The sequence below is a fragment of the Struthio camelus genome, chromosome 2, assembly GCF_040807025.1.
Source record: "Struthio camelus isolate bStrCam1 chromosome 2, bStrCam1.hap1, whole genome shotgun sequence".
NCBI lineage: Eukaryota > Metazoa > Chordata > Aves > Struthioniformes > Struthionidae > Struthio > Struthio camelus.
Genome location: NC_090943.1, coordinates 11,517,488 through 11,539,964, shown reverse-complemented (window position 1 = coordinate 11,539,964; position 22,477 = coordinate 11,517,488). Strand labels below are relative to the sequence as shown.

General features: G+C 37.1%; 1 protein-coding gene and 1 long non-coding RNA gene across 4 annotated transcripts in view; one reads left to right on the top strand and one right to left on the bottom strand.

Moving 5' to 3' along the window:
* The window catches only part of PTPRN2 (protein tyrosine phosphatase receptor type N2), a 664,108-nt gene that overhangs the window by 166,406 nt on the left and 475,225 nt on the right, over positions 1-22,477 (top strand). For 2 of the 3 annotated variants that reach the window (XM_068934286.1, XM_068934288.1), the window contains exon 3: positions 4,292-4,405. The exons of the other annotated variant lie outside the window; for it this stretch is intronic. In XM_068934286.1, coding sequence (XP_068790387.1) covers positions 4,292-4,405 — 114 coding nt within the window. The remainder of the gene's footprint in view (positions 1-4,291; positions 4,406-22,477) is intronic. 3 annotated transcript variants of the gene reach the window in all.
* LOC104149981 (uncharacterized) lies at positions 7,315-15,468 on the bottom strand. Its single transcript, XR_695456.2, has 2 exons — positions 14,932-15,468; positions 7,315-8,534 (listed from the first exon to the last, which is right to left on the bottom strand). It is a non-coding gene; the product is annotated as an uncharacterized lncRNA (long non-coding RNA).

The following is a 22,477-nucleotide window of genomic DNA, read 5'->3' as shown; positions in this document are numbered from 1 at the left end:
CAGAGCCTCTGCTCGGAGGCTCCCTCGCAAAGATCACTTGTCAGAGCTATGTGAAAATTTCACTCCATGTAGATCTAAATAATTAATTACCTTGGAACGCAGTCTTTTAATTCCCATCTATCAGGCTTTTGTTGGCCTGCAGACAAACTCCAGTGCCTGTAGTAGCGCTCATAGCTCTGCTCAACAGCAAAATACAACCAACAAGACCTCAATCTTTTTGGCTGGTATTGTTCAAAACTGCCAGATCTTGTGTATATCTAGTTTAATTTTAAGTCACAGAAGATTAGCCATACTTGGTGGTGCCAGGATGGGATTTTTTTCTCTGTCCAAGGAAGGTTTATTATACATTGGGTTTTTTTAGGAGATCCTACTTAAAATGAATTGAATGAATCAGCACCACACAAATAGTCTTGCTTTCAAGGTATATTTCCAAAGATTTTTTAATACCTGATGAGGATGTGATGCCTGTTTAGCTTATTATGACTGAAACATGTTGACACAATAAGCTTTTCAAAACTACATTTAATATTATATTTTTTCTGGCTCTCCTTTTGCATAATTCAATACCTAGACATTAGTCATGAATGCAACATAATGTTTCCTTCCTCACTAGATAGTTATATCATAAATATCCACTAATTCATCCTAAACAGGCAAATAATAATGAACTAATAGGGGAGTTTTCCATTTTCTTCTGACCCTTCCTCAAAAATCATCCTTCCAGAACAGTTTTGGCTTGCTCACTGTTTAATGTATCAGCTGTATTTTTTTAATAGAAATTGATAGATATTCAGTGTAAATAGGTACACCTTGCCCCAGGGTGCCATGTCTAATAAGAGATGTTCATCTGTCACTATTTGAGATCTTATTGGACACCTGGATTAGGTTAAATTTGTGTCCTTTAATCTTCGTATCTAACTTTCTAGTACATATTTGTCAAAATTCAGGCTTTAAACTGTTGTTCTTAAGAATTTATTTTTGGATTCTTTCTCAAGCATTAAATATATTAGCAAAATGGCTAAATACATAAAAAATCATCTTACTGTCTCTGCGGGTATATTATTCTTCTGTTTTAGTCTCTTCTTTGGAAACAACTGTAGAAGCCATCTAAAAGTCAACATTACCATGCTGTCAACACAGATGTTTCCAGGTCTAAGTATAATTTATAAGATATTACTATGGAAATCTCAGCTACTACTTTGTGGTAACGATTAGCAATGATAGTACTTTAATAGCAACCATATGTGTTTATCGATCCGTTGTCTCAACCTTCCCTCATTCTGGGGGTGTGTAAAGAGCAGATGTCTTTTGGATATCACGTTCTTTCTCAGAATACAATTTTAATCAAAGTTCAGTATGAGCACACTCTTAACAGTCATAAGCCTACAGTGCTTTTCCTTGTATTGCTGTTATTAAATCATCATTCATGCTTTGCACTTCCTCCGCCACATGACATTTTCTGTAAAATTTAACTCTGGAAGCTTTTACATTTTTATTTTTGCTTCCTGATGAATTTGTGTAATTTGCCATGCTCTGCTCATTGGAGGTGTTACGGGTCAAACGGGTGCGCTAGAGGGTGCTCTGACACTAGCCCGCCCAAACACCCGCATCACCCTGGCCCTGGAGTGGGTGCAGCTGCTCTGGAAAGACGTACCTCCTATTTAACGCACTGGCAAGATCATGGTACTTTTAAATAGGATATGGCAGGTAGATTTTAAACATTAGTTTTAATTTAAGTGAAAATGAGGTTTGTGCTGGACCAAAGCTCTACAGGAATTTGGGTCACATTTGCCAAATAGATTTTTGGAAAAAAAAAAAAAAAGCGGGGGAACTTTTACAAACATTTTATTGCAAAATATCTCCTCTCCTTCATCCTTCATCTCTTTTTTTTTTTTTTTTTGCACTAATTACCTAATTTTAGAAAGGTTTAATTGAAAGGAAACCTGAAAATTAAATATTTGAGTCAACCTAAAATGAGCTTTTTAGGTTTCAGTTGTGTGTAGAAGTCCTGCAAACAAACAGAAAAACCCAAACAAACAGAAAAACCTAAGAAAGTTCCCACTTTTTTTTTTTTTAAGTAAATGAACTAAACTAAGAAATCTACTGTTTCCACAACATCCCCTATAAAGGCCCTCTGTTTTTAGAGATGCTATTTGCCAGCTGCTCCTTGGGGCATACTGCTCCTTCCCAGCTGCCCTAGCACAGCAGCTAGCAGAAATGCTGTTTGCAAGTGCACCGTTTTCAAAATGTATAATGTCTGCATTTCAAATACAAAAGCCAAAATAATTTGCAGTTTCTCCCTAAGCAAGCCCTGTGTTTTCAGACGGGTTGTGTAACTCAGCTCAGTCTCACTAATTTTAGGATTTAAGCGGTTTTTCCTGTGTCCGAAGGCAGTAGGTTAAAGGTTGCATTTTTAGAAAAAAAGTTAGGCCTGTTTCAGCGTTTGTGGATGAAATAGCTTTTATGTCCATTGAGATGTCTTTATAGGATATTTAAAGCATTGTGAATAAATTTAAATTGTGCTGAAGTATGAATCTTTCTGGACTTTAAAATAAGATTATGATTATTTTTAGGATACATTATTTAAAAAATACCATGGAATATTAATTATGAGTATAAACATAGATTTCTGTCCTAATTATTCTTAGCCAGTAACAGTTGCATTTCAAAATAGAGCCAGTTAGTTCAAGTCTAGGTTCATTTTGAACAGCTCTTTTCTTAAGCACTGAAATGTTCTTCTGCTCTTTTCTGGACCGGGACCTTATTTATTCCTGTTCTCCATCCGTTGTGGACAAGTGACTGATATTTAAATGCTTTGCTTGTTTGCTTGCTTGTTTCCAGCTGCAACAGGTTTTTAAGCAGAGATGAATATTCTGCCCAGAATGTTTTAATCTGCTGGGACAGTGCTTTATATATTATAAAGCAGAAGAACAAAACCAGATCTTTTTATGTGATTTCTAAATTAAACATAGTTTCTAAGAACAAAATTAGACTGAAAGGTAAATTTTTAATTTGGAATTTGATAGTTCTAAGTGACGGGAGGGCTGGAAAGGCACAGGAAACAAAAGCTGGCTAATTTCAATGGAGTATTATTTGTATTTAACAGTGAAGGCTAATAAAGCCTTTTTTCCAGCATCTTAGATTGGTGTATTTTCTTTTATGCCATTATTTGTGTTTGATGAACAGCTGGGCCAGTAGTTTCCATTGGCGGTCCTTTAGCTCTATGAAGTAGCACAGAAAGTATTGAACATTTGCAAATTAATACCTAATGTTTTTTTCTGCTAATCTGATGTAGCTATCCTTTTTGAGCGTAGATGTAATATCAGAGCAGAAGTAATTACTGTGTTAAAACTAGTACCATGGTAGAATATTTTGCTAATTAAACTTGTTGCATTTAAATTGCTTCCTCTGGATCACTATATAGAAGAGAACTGTTTTGAACAATAAATGAAACCACTTGCTTTCTCAGAGGCCTCGAACTGCAGATGGTCAGATTGTTTGTGAAGCACCTAGGCTCTGAATTAGGCTTTTGTATGAAAGAGAGAAAGGTAATTTGAATGTTTGAACTCTCTGTTCCTCCCACACATACACAGGAAGCTTGTCTCAAAATGAACAATTCTCTAAATAAAGACTAATAAGAAGCTAAATTAATTAGAAGGTGTGATTTGAAAAGACATTGATGAGAAGAGTCTGTCATTTCAGACAAATGGAATGGAGCTAAATGAATTAGGCCACATTAATATCTCATTGTTCTGCGAGCAGCTTTCTTTTATTGCATTCATTAGAGGGTGCTGCTCGAAATGAGCCTTTGCTAGCCGTTACAGATTCAGCTCTCATTTACCAATGCCTAACCCGGAGCTCCTGCATTAAATATATTTCAGCAAATCCTCACAGTTTCTGCAAATTAATATTTATATTTCTGGGTGCTTTGCTTTTCATCTGCAACACAGTTGGCTCTGAACATTAATTTTTTTCCTGCTGAATTGTCAGTAAAGAAGTCTTACATCAAAAGGTTTGGAAGCCAGAAGTCTGAAATTACTTTATAAAATAAACCACACTCATAACTTATACAATAGAATCTTCTCCCAACTAATATTCCTCCAGTATTTATTTTGATATAAAATACCCTGCCTCATGGCTTCAGTAGTCCTTTGATAACTTTTTAAAGTGTGTTTTAAAAGGTTCCTGCAGGAAATAATTAGGATACATTGCAAATGCACATCTCATCACACATTTCTTCCTCTCAGAAAATGAAAAGTATTTCTTTCTTTTTCTTTTCTCTCTTCTGCAGATGGAATATTTGGGAGATGTCAGCGAGTGCCAGTAATAGACATATATAAATATGACATTTCACCCCCCGTTCTTCAGCGCTTAAGGATCATCCTAGAGAAGCTCTCTCACAGAGGTATAGTAAAAGTGGTATTAGAAACACTGGTCAGTGGAGTGAGGGTCAGAACAGAGCTATTTTTTGTTCCTTTTGAGGTGACATCTTCAGGAGTTTTGGAACATACCGAATTTCAAGGCTGAAAATGCAGTCCTTATCCAAGTAAAATGCCGTCTGACTCTCTGAGTCTGCCACAAGGGTTTGGTGAAGCAATTTCAGGAGAGGTGCTTCCCTCTTTCACGATGGATCTCTGTGTCTGACATTCCTTCTACAGCTAAATTTTAGCACCCATGAAAGTTCATGTCATATAAATAAATCAGCAGTAAAGAAAAATGATTTGCCATGTATATTTCTTCACCACAGTGTATTTCAAAGTGCCTGTGCGCAAGACACATAACTTGCACTTGGCTAGGAACAGTTCTTAACTTTCTAGTGAATTCAGATAAGTAGAAGAACTATTCTGATTTCGATACAAGTGGCATCGGCTATGTCCCTTATAATTTTTATTCAACTTTCTAAAATTAATCTCTGTGCTCTTTCCAAGGCTAACTCTCAATGCTCTTTGCTCTCTCAATGGCATAACTTGAATTAACAAGTCAAAATGTGTATAAAGTGAAAGATAATAAGGTGAAAAAACTTTTTAGGTACTAACACATGAAACATGTCTCTGCTGCAGACAGATATAAGAGCAGCAAATCTTTGTAATTCAAATTTTTCCAAAAGGAATGTTGGAATGGCTTATTTTTCACTTGCATCATCTACTTGGATGTTTACTCCTAAATAAATTCCAGTTTCAATCCCATTTACAAACTAATAATGTCATATTACCCCAAATACTTGCATGACTGACAAAAAATTAATTTCCTGGAACATGGCTGTACTTGGAATTTGGGCTTGTTGTTTGGAAACAAATGCTCCAGGTGAATCAAAAATTTTCCGAGGAATTGTTTCCTGTCGAGCAGCCCATCCAAATGAAGCCAACTCCAGACAAAACTGAATTGTAGTAACTCCTGGCTGAATATATGTGAATAGTACTTGAGGATCTTTCACCTGTCGTTTTCTAAAGGCTGAGCTTTGCAAGCACATTTATGAAAATATTTTTTCCTCAGGGCAACATTGTATGAGTGGAAAAGCTAGTATTCTCTCTCAGTTTGAATATGGGGAAGCCAAATATCTAGGTATTTCTGGAGAGGGCAGAAGAATTCATCTCACTAAGGCACCTAAATTAAGGTCTGTACGTGTATGTGTTTACTTGTGAGCTAGATGTTGAGATAACAGTAACTGAGATCTAGTCAGTACAGCTGATGAAGCCAAGAGAGTGACTCAGATATTGCCCTCACATGGACAGCCAGTGCTCATTCACGTTTCCTTAACAGGGTTCACTTGTCCCCTGCCAGGCTCCCTCCACGGGGATGTTAGGTAGGCCAGAAGACCTGAAGGAGACCCACACCATTCCGGAGGAGCATCTGGAGGCTGGTGGGATACCCCAGACCATCTCAAATGATACTCACCCTATTCTATCTCCCTATCTTCTATAAGATTTTTGTCAGTTCACCTAAATTAATGTGACCCCTCTAATATGTGCTTCTCTTTGATCAACAAACCAACCCCTTCTTAGGATCCCTATCTCCGTAGATCTGTCTGTTGGCGTTACCTCATATTTTCAAGAAGTTTGTGCTTTGAAATTTGGACTTGTATCTTACTTTGTCTATAGAATAAGAGCCACAAGGAACACACAGACTGAAATTGTGGCTGAGAATGAAAGTATTTTTGCCTTTATCTTTCTTTACTCATGAGCTTTGGAGGTGCATACATAAATGCATATATGCTTTGAACTGATGTAAAACTTTTGCAGGCAATTTTCTTGACCTGTGGGTATCGCAGTGATGAGAATCTTTAAAATACTTGTAAAAGATAATAGAATGCCCTTGTTCAAATGATTGACAAGATACAATTTTTTTTTAATCTCAGTATGCTTAGTAAATTCTGAAGTGTTTAGTGAGGACAGGAATATGGAAGCAGTATAATCAAAACAGGCTATTAGATTAATGTGTTACTGATACCAGGATGCCAAGTGAAGACTCTGCTGTTTGCTGGTGCTATCAGATATAATACAACTAGCCCATAGATCATATATGGTGGCTATGACGGTCACTTACATAGTTAATGATGCTCTCCTGCAAATTGTGTGCAAAATAACGTGACCATTCCTGCAGTATAGATAAGCAAGGCATTGTCAGGCCCACACAAACGGCTCAGCTAACCTCAAGAAAGGGCTTCATTTTTTCAGAGGTCTTATTTCCTTCTTCTGTGTAATACTCAGTTCTTGTCCTTTCAGAAAGAGTGCAGGCTAGTTCCACTTGTTGATGCACATCTTCCCTGAAAGGGATAGGGTCAGCATCTGTTCTCTCCTTTTTGTAAAGAGCAGGGCAAATTCTTCTTAGAAGGCTACATAGTAGGCCAGTTATGCTTAGCCCCAAGATAAGGAAAACTTCTAATAATGTCTATATCAGACATTTTCCATTTTTATTAAACATATATACAGTTAAGGGCAAGATATTTTGTAGGTTATTAACTTCAGTGGCTTTCTGGGATTTCTTTTTACTTTTCTGATATGCCCTATTTTTCCTTTTTTCTTTACTTCCTGATGTCTTTTTGTAGAATTACTAATCTCCTTATTTTTTTCTTTTTCCATTGAATTAAGAAAAAAATTCCATGGAAAAATCTCACAGAATTTACGTCTTCACTTTTTCCTTATTTGTTGATCACTTCTAAGTGGTGCATGTATCCAAATCAAGCCCCAGGTGGAAGACTGTATGGTCAGGTCCTTTTAGCACAAAGGACAATATGATATGAAGAAAAAATATCATTTGTGATTCTGCCAGCTAAAATGTTTGCTACAATAGTGAAGCATGCAACAGAGGCTTAGATGAGTGACACACTTGATCATAATCTCTTTAATAAAGGACTTTGACTAAAATTGAATTCAGGTTTCATAATCATACAGTTTTTATGTCTTTTTTACACATTGAGTCTATCTTTGTCCACACTGTCTACTAGTAGATTGATGATAGAAATGAATGCCTGGGAATATTGGATAGTTTCCTACAAAGAAATAATCTGTTAGCATTCAAATACCCTTGTTTATAGTCCTACTGTCCTTGGTTCAGTCAAATCTTTCAAAATACCCTTCATGAAGATTTTCTGAAGATACTTTTTTATAAACATGAATATCTATATGGGGAAAGCCCTTCTTAGCCTTTTTGAAACATAAAAAATCATGATGATTCATTTTCTGCAATTGACCCTTCTAATAATTTATAATTTAGGAGGAGATAAAGCATTTCTCATTCTCTGATTAAAAAAAAAACAGTACAAAAGATGCTATTTAGATGGGATTAAAACATTGGAAAAGGGCAATGGAACAAATATCAGCACAGAAGGGTGAATGAGTAGTCCCTGAAGGAACTGGAAGTACTTATCCGTACAGTTGGTCTTCAATGTACCCGCTGTCCAACCTGGGAGAGATACTACAGGGAATATACCAGGTATGATAAATCATCCATATACTTTCCTTGCTTGAGTTAAAATGTTCAAAATGCCTATTTACTGAAACGGTATTAAATATAAAAAGGTATTAGAGAATAAAATGTGTTTTTATGTTCCTCTTGTCTGAACAATACGGGAAGGCAAAGTGATCACGTCACTAGGATTCTTAGGAAGATGCTGGAAAAATATAGTTTCTCAGTGACAGTTGACCTATAAGATGAGAAGCATGGAAAGTGAGATAGGAGGACAAATGACTGTACATTATAATTCAAGTGTCAGTGCAAAAACAGTACTTGAAATCTCAGCATAAGCAATAATAAAAGAGGACAGTAGTATCTCCCACACTGCTTTTTCCAAGAGGGAATTGCGTTTGTTTGCTAGAGCAGTTTCTTACCAGTGATCCAGGAAACCAGCTGATAACATGGTACTAACTACGTGAAACTGCAAGTGCCGTTGCAATTAGCATTGCGAGAGGGAAGAGTTCATAGATGGATCCTGGAGCACACACTTGCTTAAAGATATACGGGTAAGGATGTCTCCTTGGGGTTGCAACAAATGTCCCTCTGACTTAGGATGCTGCCTCTGGGAGCCGCCGCAGTGTCTGTTTCAGGAGAAAATGTAAGGAAAGATCAAACATGCAGAAACATTTCACGTGATACACCCTCTCAGCGATTCGTGCTGGGTGGCAAATAGTTTCCCTGAGCTAGAAGTCATTTTTTTTGTTTGTTGGATGAACACACTGCTTCTAGGACAGTTCTGCAGGACCCTATCTATATAAACAAAGCATGTGAGACTAATAATAAGTAGCGTAGTGCTTGTCTTCCGTTTTATTTAAATTTTAATTAAATTACAGCTATAGTCCCTTTACTGCAGGAATCACGCAGCATGACCATTTAAAAAACAAATTAGATGAATGTTTTTGCTATGTTTATGTCAGCTAGAGCCATTAATAAATGTTTTCTGAGTTTACTTGTCACTACTCACCTTTTGCTCTTGCAACTTCTTGTTCAAAACTCTGCTTGCAAAAGAAGCAATTTCTTTTATACTATTTGTCAGCAAGACCTGCCTAAAATATCCAAATATCAACAATCTTATTAGGAAAACCAAAAAGGGTAGGATACATTTTTAAATTAATTTAGCTCAAGTCAGCAATATATTCTTGAGAGGCTGTTGAAACAGACAACAGATTTACAGACATTTAAAAAAAAATTGCACTTTTCCCCCTGCTGTTTTTCTCTTTGTTGCAACCCAGGAAGTTCTTGACAGGGGAGAAAAAAAAAAAAAAACTTAATGCTAAATGACTTTTGAACCAGTTGAGCGTAAGGTAGCAATATTAATGTTGCTGTGCTAGAGAGATATATACTTTTATAGCAATTTTATATTAAAAAGCATAAAAATGATTTCCAATCTGTTAACGAGAACTGAAACAAATTGGGCTTGTGACATGCAGCTTGTGACTTAAGAGTTTGTAAATACTTCAATCAAGACTATCTTTTTAGGGAAAATTAGCAAGAAGTATCACTTGGAACTGCAGTGAAGGTAGGGACTTGAAAAGGAACTTCTGTAAGTTTTCAAATAAACTTTAAAGGAATATGACAATTCTTACACATGTGTGCAAAATTATTATCCCATTATTGTAATGGTACATAGAAAGCTGAAATGAACGAAGGTAGGAGAACTGGAGTTTTTTTTTTTTTTAATTCAAATATTGACATAAAGTAATACAAACACTTCTGTCGGCCCTCTGGAACTAAGAGTTTTACTTGACCAGAACAGCACATTTATATCAGATTCCCAGGCATCGGTGTACAAAGCAAACTCTTCTCCTAGAGGGTCAGGAATTGAAGCATAACACCCATCACATGCAACGCTGGAGGAACTCTTCTGGGACTGGATGCACTTTCCTCCTCCTGATATCACTGTTGCATCGCCTTAAAGTTTTGGCTCAATGGACAATAACACATTGAAACAGTTACAAAGATTTCCTTCCTTGGTTAAGTGCCAAAGTACCACTGATATATTTGGCCTTCAAAAACTTAAACAGAACTTCAGAGAGCTAAGAATGTCTTTGCTGTATAGAACATTGTGAAAAAGTTTTTTCAGGAAATTGGTAATTTTTGAAGAATGTATTGACATTACAAAAATTGATTATAGGAACAAAACAGAATATGGATTTTCAGAAACTAGAAAGTACAGAAGAAAACTTTTTCAATATATTTAGTTTTATCTACATCAAAGACAATGGCACTGTTGTATGAAGTTTTGTGATTCTGCATAATTTGGATATTGCTTTTTTGCATGATACGTATGCCAACCCAAAAGCATCATATTCCTTTTGTTTAAAAAGAATTATCAATCAGAGTTTTCTCTTGTGTTTTTGATAAAATAACACATTAACTAATACATTTGATAGAAAGTGGAAAAGGTCTGCATGTCTCCTTTCTGTCATGTTTCTGTCAACCAGCAAATGACAATTGCTGACTGGGATCAGAATGTATCACAGTCTTTGTGGCCCAGATAGCTTTACAGCTCTTCTCCTGAAGGAAACAGAGGAATTAGTGATAATATAATGCAAACATCAAAGGCTGTCAGTCAGTTTCTGGGTTGCCTCCTTTGTTCTGAAGATCTCTGGGGCACCTCATGGATTTTAAGTCCCTGCATTAATGTTTAGTCTTTTCCTTGAAGCTCTCTGTACTGGCTCCTCCACAGTTTGTTCTGGTTCTGATCTTTGAAATTTGGAGTCTGTCTCTCTTTCCTCCTTCTGTGGAAGAAGGTAAAGATGTCTCATCTTGTTCCTATAGGACTTCACTGAATAAGCTCTACAGGCTTTCTCTGGATGGCCTTGTTCTCAGCATTAGACTGAACAATAGTTTGACAGAAGAAAGTCTTCATATTCAGGTTATTCATTAACATGCTGCCCCGTTAATGATGTCACATGTGGATCTGAACTTCATTCTTATTCTCTTAGATCGTTCTTTTAAAAAATTAACACCTTCCAGAAGACCACTGGACTGTGAATACACTGGCCTTGAAGTGATATGAGTACCTAACATGTTTTGAAGAACACTTAAAATCACAACAATCAAATTGGAGTTCGTTATCAGTTGTTACCACATTTTGAATGTCAGCAAATATCAATTCAAGCATGAGATTACTTCTTTAGCAGCTGTATTCTCTCATAATGCTACTTTTGAAAATTGTGAATAACAATCTAGCATATCTAAACTAATTATGCCATTTTGGACCATTAATCTAGAATTCTATATAGCACATTTGCATATTCAACGTCAGACTGCTATTTATCATTGCACTACCGATGTTTTTGGCTTAGCACTGTTTGTTGAATTTGTCTGCTAACCGGGAAGTTTATTTTCCTTTTCTATTTCTACATTCATTGCATTTTTTTTATCTACAGCTTTTATCTCTGTCTGCATGGCCTTACATTCTTTTACGAAATCAACTCTTTTAATGAGACCTAGTGTTTGACATATTTTTAGCTTTATAATAGGTACTCCAAATTCTGAAACATTTAGGCTTGCCATTTCAAAATTGTGCTTTACTTTTTAATCTTACTCATACAAAACCTCAATAGGTAGATCATATCCCCCACAGTACTCTATGGCATGATTTAAGCTTTGCCTTATTTCTAGTCATCAGTACAAATTCCTGCAAAGAATTTTGTTCTCTTTTCTACACAGAATATATATACTTTTTTTTTTTTACTTTAGATGCTTTATTTCTTTATCTTATGGCTTTTTCAGAATGCCTCTGACAAATGTAGCTGCTCTCTGCAAAGGCTGGGTGCTATTAAATCCCTGTTTTTATTCCACCTGTGCTATCTTTCATGTTGATTCTTAGCATTCACACACTCACTGCATTTCAGAAGTTTCTCCTTCTGGTGTGTTTTATCTGTGCACTTGTGTATAAGGTTATGGTTAGACAAGCGCAGTTCACTGTAGTAATGTCCTGCTTTCCCCCAAAGAGTTGTCCATTGCTCTATTTCTCTTTTGCAGCCTAGCATGGTCTTAAAATTGCATAACTGTCTTTTCTCCAATTTTGGGTCCAGTTTTTTATGTCTCCACCAGCTCTTCTGAAGAGACAAAAATTCCTGCCTGAGCATCCTGCAGTTGTTGAATATTTCCCTAGAAAGTTGTGTTAAGGATCTTTTAAATGCTCCTTCACATTCATCACTCTATTTCTTTTTTCCTTTGTTGGAAAAGAAGTGCTCTTAGGGATGGAAGCAGTCTCTGTCCATACATCCCTCCCCTTTCTATTAGTTTTTCACCTGTTCCAAGTTTCAGCAGTATTTGACCAAACCTGAGGGTTTTATGTATAATAAAATTAATGAAATAATTTTCCTGAAAATCACTAGCTAAAGAAGAGAAAGGGTATTAGTATCACTACTGGAGAGAAGTCAAGTGCCACCCATTTGTTTAGAAGCAGTTGGCTGTCACATACATGTACCAGCCAATCATTATTATGTATTTTGGAGCTGATCATGGCCAGCCTGTGTTTAACCCAGCTGACAGCCTGAAAAGACTATCAGGAACAGACAGAGAGGAGCCATAGATACTGCAGAAAAGCGCGGGGGATATGACCTCAGACAAAGGACAAATAAGTAATGTAGAATTGAGATGAGAGAATTGTACTGAAACATGGGAAGGAGTTCATGGTGCTTTTAAAAAAAATGAATAGGAATTAAGTAAAAAAGACACTTGGGTGTCTTTTGTAACTACCCTTCAAGCTGCCGTAGGCTTCATTTGGTCCACCCTTAGCCTCTTCTTCACAGTACTAAACAAAAGCAGCTCCCACGGTCTCCTCTCACAGGTTGTGCGCCCCAACCCTCTGTTGGTAGCCCTCTGTTGGACTTCCTCCAGCGTCTCAACTTCTCTGGAAACCCACCTCAAGAATTGGGTCTAAAAATGGTCAGAATAACCTAGATGTGGCCACATTGCTGCTGAGTAGAGAGTAGTAGCTTTCCTACAACTGCCCGTGGTCCTCCTTCAGTAGCTTCATATGGGCTAATAGGATTATTTCCATTTTGTTAGTTTATAGCATGCCAGGAGGGAAAGCCAAGAGGCAGTCCTTGAGCCGTGTTGCCCCTTTAATAATCATTTCCTTGAATATAAGTAAGTACTAAGTAAGTTGTGGAATATTTTTTTTCTCCATTACTTCTGAGAGTGGGTTATGCATTTGAAACGGATACTGTTTTCTTCCCCTTTCTCCCCCTCTTCTCTAATAGTAGGGCAGTAGGCAAGTGAAAAGATTTTAGCTCTCTGGCTGCGCTTCTTCGAATAGCTTGATCAGTTTTTCTCTGGGACAATTCCTAAACAGCATCACCGCTGTCGGACTCCTGGCCCCTTCTGTCTCCTCCAGGTTGCCTACTGTTCCTGTAAACTCTTTTTTTCTTATGGGTCTCTTCTGATCTAGGAGGTGGGTTGCCACAACATGCACATATTAAGTGACGCCTTGGGCCTGTTCCCCTCGGTCTCTTTCCAGCACCTCCTGTGGTTTCTCAGCCAGCATTTTAAATGGTTGGAGTTGTATCGTTTTTTCTTCTTTAAGGAATGCCACTCTTCAACAATATTTGATACTTGCCCTTCATTAATTTATAAGCTGATAGGATTATTATCTGCTTATCCTAATTCCAGAAAGAACTTGTACATATGCTAACTTTAATGAGGCATCAACATGTGCTTAAAGTATTTGCTAAGGTCAGTTGTATGTGACTTGGGCCAGTCACTGCCAGTGGAAAAAGAAATAAAGGATAAAGAGTCATTAAGTTTAAAACTGTTCACTCAAACACTTTGTAAAATAGTTATGAATAATGAATACATTTACAGAGTCAGAAATGAACTGGAAACAATTTATAAAGAGAAGAAGGGTTAAACTTACCATGTAATGGAATCGTAATGAATAAATCAACTAGCTCTACATAAGAAAGAAGACACATTATCTGATGTTTTGACTTTTATCTCTGTCATCACCAGCAATCTTTATTTGACAATCTCTGCAAGATTGGGCCTTAGCGTGCGTTTGCATATACGTGTGAGAGACCGAGGTAATGTATTCTTCTCTTTCCTTCCAGCAGAATGATCTTTGTTCATCCACTGTCTGCAGGCTTGAGAGGAGGACAGTGAACACTCCTAAAGTAATACACTCATTTAAAGCTTAAGCAAATGTTCGTCAACACTGAAAATGTCTTAGCACTATCTTATTAATGTATGAGGCAATTCCACCAGTAAATAAATAAAAATGGAATGTGGCCTTTGGTGTGAGGTGCTCAAAGTGGGAAAATTTTCCTTAGGCTGGGAATAACATTAGAAAGACTGGGCACCAAATTCAGTTCGGAAATGAGGAAAATATACTAGAAATCGTCTTGGTGGAAAACAGCTTTTTCCCCCTTGTGGGCAGCAAAAAACCTATCTCTTTTCAAATTTTAATTAAAACTCAGATTAGTTATGATCATCTAATCTTTCCTTTGCACTGCAGTGTCTGATCACTGTGTGTAAGTATCCCAAGTTTAATCTACTTCTGGTCCTCCTAGATTTGACAGTCTAATTAAGTGCTCAACTTTAGTACTTAGTATAAAAGAAATCCCACTTCACATTTCAGTAAGATCTTAGATGAAATTGGTCACTTACCTGTACTGCTGAATAATTGGATTGTTTCATCTTCAGTAGAATATTCATCAGTTTTAGGAAAAAAACAGATTTCGTTCCTGCATTATACTAAAAACTTATCATACTTTGAAGGCCGAGCCAAGCATTGATTGTAAAGCGTTAACTGATGTGGTAGTGGATGGACTTAAATACATACCTTCAGTCTTTCTCCCAGTACAAACATAAGTATACAGATAAATATGAACATATAAACAGGCTGTTCAAAAATTTTAGCTTGTTGTTTACCAAACCTACAGACTGTTTTTATCCCTAGTGAATGGTAACTTAACAACATGTGCAAAGTATCTCTCTGCTGTTTCTCGCGCGTGACCTTACCCTTGTCTCTGCTGGCCTGTGCCTTCGTCTTGTTCCTTCTGTGGCTCTGCCCTTCGCCTCGTTCCAGGTTCATGGTGACTAATTTTTCTCCACTGCGCTTTGCAAAGAGATGACATTCATCCCTTACTCTTAGGCTAGCAGCTAATCATTCCAGAAATCTCTAGCACAGGTATACTCTCTCTTTTTAAACAAGTAGATCTTTTCCTTATATCAGTTGGCTCAATTTGCACAGAGGAGGCAGGTGATCCGAGTTCTGGCTATGCCAGCACATATTGTATGGAGGGAGCTATTAGTTAAATTGTTCTGTTGAGAGTAAGTTCAAGTTTGTTCTCTGGGGGTCCATTTTGGCACTAAATAAATTTTAGGGGCTTGCAAATTTGCAAAATTTTTAGCCCTCCCACCTCTTAATTCTTGATGACAGGGAGTCCCAAGGAAGTGTTGCAAGCCCAATTGCCACTCTGGCCTGACTCTGCTGTAGCTGCGTTGAAAACATGTGTTTTGCTTGTGTGGATGGCGGTCGTCTCGCTCAGCTCCGGACATCTGCAGTTGTAGATCTACAGTCTACCTCTGCTGGGGCTCTCTTTATAATCAGGAGGGAGACAGGCACTTCCAGAGTGTGATTCATCTGTGTAATTTTAGACAACCGTAGGATGAAGTGAATCATATCCTAGATTTCACTGACCGTATTGCTTAGCTCTCCATTGACTAGGAGGTCCTTGGCCAACTACCTTTGCTGTTTCATTTGGTCACATGAATTTTGTCCTTTCTATCTCATTCAGTGCAATATTTATGTTCAGGCATGTTTTGAGCCCTACAGAGAGGTGTATATAGGAGCAAAGTTGTACTTTAAGCGTAAGTAGCTTCTGGTACAGCTTTAGTAGTCCTATATAGGCTGAACAGAACCTGGGAAAAAATTTCAAATTCCCACTCAAGGTCACTGAAAAAATCTACTTTGTTACAGTTTGCCCTGGCCTGTAGTCTTGCAACATTTTAATTATTTTGCTGAAATCCTCTGGGTGCTCATCAGTTATCCCTGTAGCAACATAAACTAATCAGTTCTCAAATTCTGACCTTTGTTGAATAGCAGGGGCTCAGGCAATTTCTAATCCTGCTGTGTTATTTTGCCATAAGATTTTTTGTGCAGCTCATGCTAGAATAGATCCTGGTTTTATCTTGAACTTCAGTTTGACAGGTTGGTGTTACAGGCCCTTTCCTGAAAACCTTATGATGAGAGCTTACCTTCACTGAAAGCAAGTTCAGTTCTTAGCCTTGAGTAAATTCTAATGACCTTAAAATTTCTGTTATTTTGTACTTCACCACTTGTCTTTAAACTAGGGAGAAGAAATATCTGGTTACATGTCTTTTATTTTCTAGTGACTGCATATCACATAGTATTGTTTTCCTAACTATGATGATTTAAAATTATGCAGTATCCTGAGTTTCATGTTGATTTTGTCCTGATACCTGTATTATTCAGAATAGTTAATGTCTTTTGTGGTAGAAAGTGTTATAGTATCTTTATAGTTTGCGCAAATGCTTTACTAAGAGATCTCTGAAAGTCAAATTGTGCATTAAACAGGTTTTCCCACTAACATACAAATTAGAACCAGTACCCTTATTTTTTGGTACTATTTCAGTAATTTCAAAATACAGCACCAGGCTCTGTTTCTGTGTTAGTCACTCCTTGCAAAGGCTACTGAAAACATCAATTTCTATAATAAAATCTACCATTTTAGAGGCTTTCACCTCCCTGTTATCTAACCGAGCAAGTTGCAGCTGTGGGTGGGTGATGCCCAGATTGAAATGGCATTGGTTTTCTATATTCTGTCATACCTGACTATTTTGGGGGTTTCTCTTTATTTTCATTTTTAGTTTGCAAGAGTTCAAAAATTTGAGAAGAAAAATATTCAAAAGTACAAGTGTAGGACTGTGAAATCAAGGCACACTTAAAAAAAAAACAACCCAAACATATATTTTCTGGAGAATCTGTGCTGACATGTCGGGAAGGCTTGGGTGATCTACTAATGCAACTATTCCAGTTGGAGCTTTTATAATGGTAGGACCATCTGGGGCTTGAGAGATCAAAGGGCAAGAAATAATAGTCTCTTGGTTTCCCACATTGATAATTGACAAGTAGGCCAACAAGCTCTTCCTCTGTGTTTCTGCAACTAGTTTTATTTTAAAGATAAATATTCGTACTGGGAAGCAGTATGTTATTGCATGAATATGACTTTTTGTTACTATGCTACTGATGCCTAATGGTATAAAGAAGGTTTACATTAAGAATAAACTACTATACAGTGTAATAGCTTTTCTTTATTTTCACTGATCTTATTTTATCTTTTTTTTAAGATAGTGTTTTACCTGATTTTTTTTTTGAAAAATAATTTCAAGTATGCACAGATAATTTCAAAAATATATCTGGATAAATTTCTGATTATGTGCCTGTCATCCCCTGATAATATACTTAGGTGTTCAGGTGCAGTCACTTGCTCTTGCAGTTAATTGTAGGTATGATCAGGCATGGTATCAGAAGCCAGGTGAAGTCTTTTTTTTTTAATAAAAGTCAGAGCTGTGATGCAACATCATCCAGTCTAACTGCTGCAATTTACTGGTGCAATAAAGATAGAAGAGCAAGTGGAGCATACATACTAATTTAAAGAATTCTGCACTGCAAGAAACTGAATTCCAGAAAACTGAATTTAATCATAATCCTACAACGCTGAGTGGGCAGAGTCACCAGTTCTCAGGTGGGAGAAAATACCCTGAGGTGGCTATGTCCATTATACGTGGTAGTGTGGAGTTAGAATTTTCTTTATGGTGCTATGTTTGCTGATTTACTCAATGCTCTGAATAATGGATCTGAACTTTTCCATATGCTCTTTCTACTTTTTGAGGTTTCATCAGGTGTCTGTGTCTACTTTTGAAAGAAAACATATTGGCCTGAGATTGAATCACAGGTATATAGAGAGTGATTAACAATCTGCTTTGCTGTCATGCTGATTAATGTATTTAAGTTCAGTATTTCCAGGTTTAGCTCTTATATTAAGTGCAGTCTATTGTTACAATAGTAATGTTTACATTCTTTAGGAAATGTGAACTGCTTCCTTTAACTGCTATGAATAAGGGATTTAAAGAATCTTTAGATCAAAATAAAGTGCATCTTGCATCTCCATACTGCAGAATTGCTCAGATTTCTTTTCTTGAGTTAAACAATGAAATATAACAATCATTGCAGAGCGTATGTGTGTTTAGAGGATACAATGACAGAAGGAAGCTAACTTTCATCGGTGGATTTATTGTAGTAGGACATGTACAGTAAGAGTGAGTTACTTGTAGTCATCCCATCAGAACTGGTTTTATACAGCACTATTTAAAGTTACATGGCTCTTCCTGCAAGTAATTATTCTGTAATTTGTAGCTTTAGAATTGTGAAAATGGCATTGTCAGCCTCAGTAATCTTTTCCGTTGACCTCTGTATCTATAACTTGCTTTGTTTACAAGTTAAAGAGCCAGTGGGACTTTGGCTATTTTTTTCAAATTGTCGACAATTTCATGCAGAATTTCTAACTCCAGGCTTTGCAAACTTGACATGCTTTAAGAGTATTCAAAGAGAGTCTCTGAGCTGCATGAATGACGGGTCATTTCTGTTTTGCCTGCCTACTTAACATAGGATGCAGAATAGAATCCAGCTTGTTACCATGTACTGGCAAACCCGGGTGAAAACTTGATTTTGTCAGTGGAGTGTGAAGATACCTAAAAGATACAAAAATATTTACCTGCCAGGAGGTGGAGTCCCATCATAGAACTGGCTTTTTTGGTTAGAGCTAAGTTTTGTCTGAAACAAGCTTTTATTGTGATTACTCTGTAGCAGCAAAGTGCTATTTTGGATTTTTACTGCTACTCCTGCTCTCTCCTTTAAGCTGCTTGCCAATAGGCCTACCAATATATTTCTGAATATTGAGGCAAAAAATCCAGAAGTGATTATTTGTTTTGTTGAATTAATGTGTCTGAAATAGACATAGAAGGCCACTGTTCTGGGCTGATAAATGATAAAGAAGTGCTGTAATAGGTGACTCCAGTGGTTCACCTAGTTGAACATCCTTCTCTGACAGCGATCAGTAGCAAATATTTAGGGAAAGAGTATAAGATACACAGCAAGGGTAGAATGAGCTTTTCCCTTGTAAACCTCTGACAACCAGTAATTTAAGGACTTCAGAACTCTTGCATAAGAAGGAAATACTTCTATGTATACTATATAGAAGCAACTAAAATACTAAAGTTAAAGCAAAGAAGATAGAATAGGAAGAAAGATAAGCAATAATTGCAGCATAGGTAATAGACTGAATCTCACTGAGCTGCAAAAGGTATAGCTCTGAAATTCAGTCTATGAGCATCAGAAACATCTTCTGGAATATTGCCTTTTCCTCTAGCAAAACAAACAAACAAAAAACAAAACCCCTTATTATTCTATGTATAATGACTTGTGTGTTATCCCAAGAAAATCATACAGCATATTCCTGGGATAGCTGTCCTGTTTTTTGTTAAAGTAATTTCTACTGTAGTTAATACTTTCCTCTTTCATCCAGGACTTCCAAAGCTCTTTGTGAACACACCTTGGCATCCCTTAAAAGACCCTACGTTATTCTGAAGTAGTGCCACAGCTGGAAATGTCTGCCTTTCCAAGGCAAACATTGCACTAGCGCCAGAGCCCCAAGAGAGAACTACAAGCCCTGTCTTGTCTACTTCCTCTTACACGGTCACACTTTCTCCTTACTTCTAATTACTTCAGTATGGCACAACTGAGACCTGGATCTAATAATTTTATCCTAATCTTTGATCTTTCAGAAATAAAGACTGATTTTACTTATAAAGGAAAATAACTGGTTTATTGAAGTCAAATTGTTAAGTTACAAAATTCATGTTAGTGATGCTTTTCATAGGAGGCTTGCTTTAGGTTTCCACAATACCAGGCTACTGAGTCACTGTTGCTTTCTCACTTTTGGGGATATTATGTAGAGATTTCCATGGTATCTTCTGTTTTCTTACTTTGGCTGTATCACCACTGATTCTCATTATGAATTTTTCATACATCATGTGTTTGTGCTTTTAATGGAAAAGGAAAACATCAGCACCTTCTGGTTTGGGTAGTGAAACAGATGGACTGATTTTGCTGAAATGATGACTATGTGGAAAGTACAGAAAAGTTTAAGAGCAAAAAAGAATCTGCCATGAATCCCTTTCAAATTCTGTTTTGGCACTCCAAGACTAACTGCAGTCCAGCTGTGGAAAAGAACCAATTATTTGCCCCTTAATCTTCTGCAAACTGAGTTCCTGGAAGCTGGCATTCCATCTGCCTTGAAATCTGTGTGTTGGCTTATTTTTCACTAAGAGATGCTACATCCTCCAAAGATGGACAGCTTTGGGATTCAGAGTGACTGTGCCATATGATACATCATTTGACTGTTACACAAGCTGTTTCTTTATGGACAGTATACTTAGTAGGTAGTCTAATAGGTCCATTTACCCTGTAATTTCTTACACTGCTGTTAATTAGTAAGAAATTCTGGCCCCATTGAAGTACTGCTGTTGGCCCCATCTCTCATTGCTGCCTTTGGGATCCGACTTCATTTTGGAAGTTCAATAATGAATTTGTATTACGTTTTAAAAAATATAAGATTTTTTTTTTCTTTTTCTATATTTTTTTCTTTCTGTGTGGAAGCATTGTCAAGGCTGGTGTCAGGAGACAATGTGGAGGAACTTTAACATGAGCATAATAGTAGTGTTGTGATCCTGCCAGAAAAAGTGTGCCAGTGTTCTCTAGATGCCGTCCCCTAAATGTCTACCAAGATCTGGGTTTTTTCTGTCTTTACCAGTATTCTGTCTGGGATTGCTGTGGAGTGCTGTTTTGGACTAGCTGCCTTTTTAAGATGCTGTTGTGTAACCCACCAGCAGTCTTGAAAGCTGGCTACCTGTAGTGGCATGTAAACTAGGTTTTTAACAGGTGCTCTTTCAAAAACATTTTCCTCAAGTTTTTGCCCATGAATTTTTGAAGAACTTGAGCCTTGGTGCCCATATGCCTTGGTGTGCTTGTTGACATGCTCTTCCTCAACCCTGCTAAGAGAAATGACATAGAAAGTGACATCAGTTCAGTTTATGCTGTCCAAGAAGAGAACAGACATTTAGATGGAAGAGATGCATATCTGGGGTGAGGAGGAATGCAGTTAAAACGATTCTCTTTTTTCTGAGAGACCTCAGAAATATTCCAGAAACCCGCCAAAACAAGATGCCAGCGTGTTAGGAAAGTAATGTGAAACTGAATTGGCTTGACTGTTTTGCTTCCGTGTTCCGGTTGAAGAGGCAGGTTCATATAAATGAGGCAGCATAAACGTGAATCAGAGTGGTTAGGCTTAATGTTACAATTTATGTAAAAATGGTAACTGTCAAAGATTTAAAAAGTTCAGGATTTGCTGTATCATATACAGCCTACCTCTGTGGGAGGATTCAGGGCAGCATATTCCGTCCAGAAAGGGGAGCAACAACCACAGTGTTAGAGTTGGGATCTTTATTTTGTGTCTGAGGTTTACACCTGAGGCTAATACATCACCGAGTCATCTATGTTTCTGTTTTTTTTTCTCCCAAGCTTTAATAATTTCTCCCCTTTAACATGTTTGTTCATTTCCTGTTACAGTGAAGTCTTAGCACCTCTTAATTTTCATTATTTTTATTCTCACTGTTCCTCTGGTAGATAAAACATTAATGTTATCCTCCTTTTACGGATGAGACATAAAAGGAATAAAGGTTGGGTTCACAGAGATATCTAAGTATTTATATTTCCATTGATTTCAAACGCAAGTTACCTACCTATAGAAGATGCTTAGGCATGTTTTTGGACATTGACTTTAGTGATTAGCTGAGATTTTATACAAAATCAGTAGTGTCCCAGGGATTAGAACCCTTTAGTTTTCTTTGAGTTCATCTTTTTGTTGTGTGCTTGCTAGGATTATGTGAAGTCCAAGCCTTCCGTTCTCACCAAGCTGGTTTTAGCATAAAGGCACAGAGGCAGTGAAAGCTGTGAGATAGATGTTTGCCCTGGGCATTATAAAACAGAAATAACTTAAAGGCATTTACAAGTGACCTAGTGCTTGCTGGGAGACGGTCACTGCTATTGGATCAAAAGCTACAGGAGACACAGGTTCAGGATGGAAGTACAATCTCTATGTATTGTTGAAAGAATCAATATCAGAAGAACTGGGGGTGGCAAAAAGTAGGTAAAAGTGAATAGTTCTGAATATTTATAACCTCTTTTGTGACATGGCACAATTGAAAACAAAAGAGGTGGAGTATGTGTTCAAAATTACATTCTGACCTGGAGAATTAGTTTAAGATGACCAGTTTGCTTTCCAGGAGAGCATATGGTGCGATTCATATTGGCTCTGAAGAGTGGTGCTGATGTAGCTGTAATGATGGGGATGTGAATATTGTATCAGTTCTCTAGGGAAAACTGTAAATTCAATGTTGGAGAATAAAGTGAATACAGTATCAA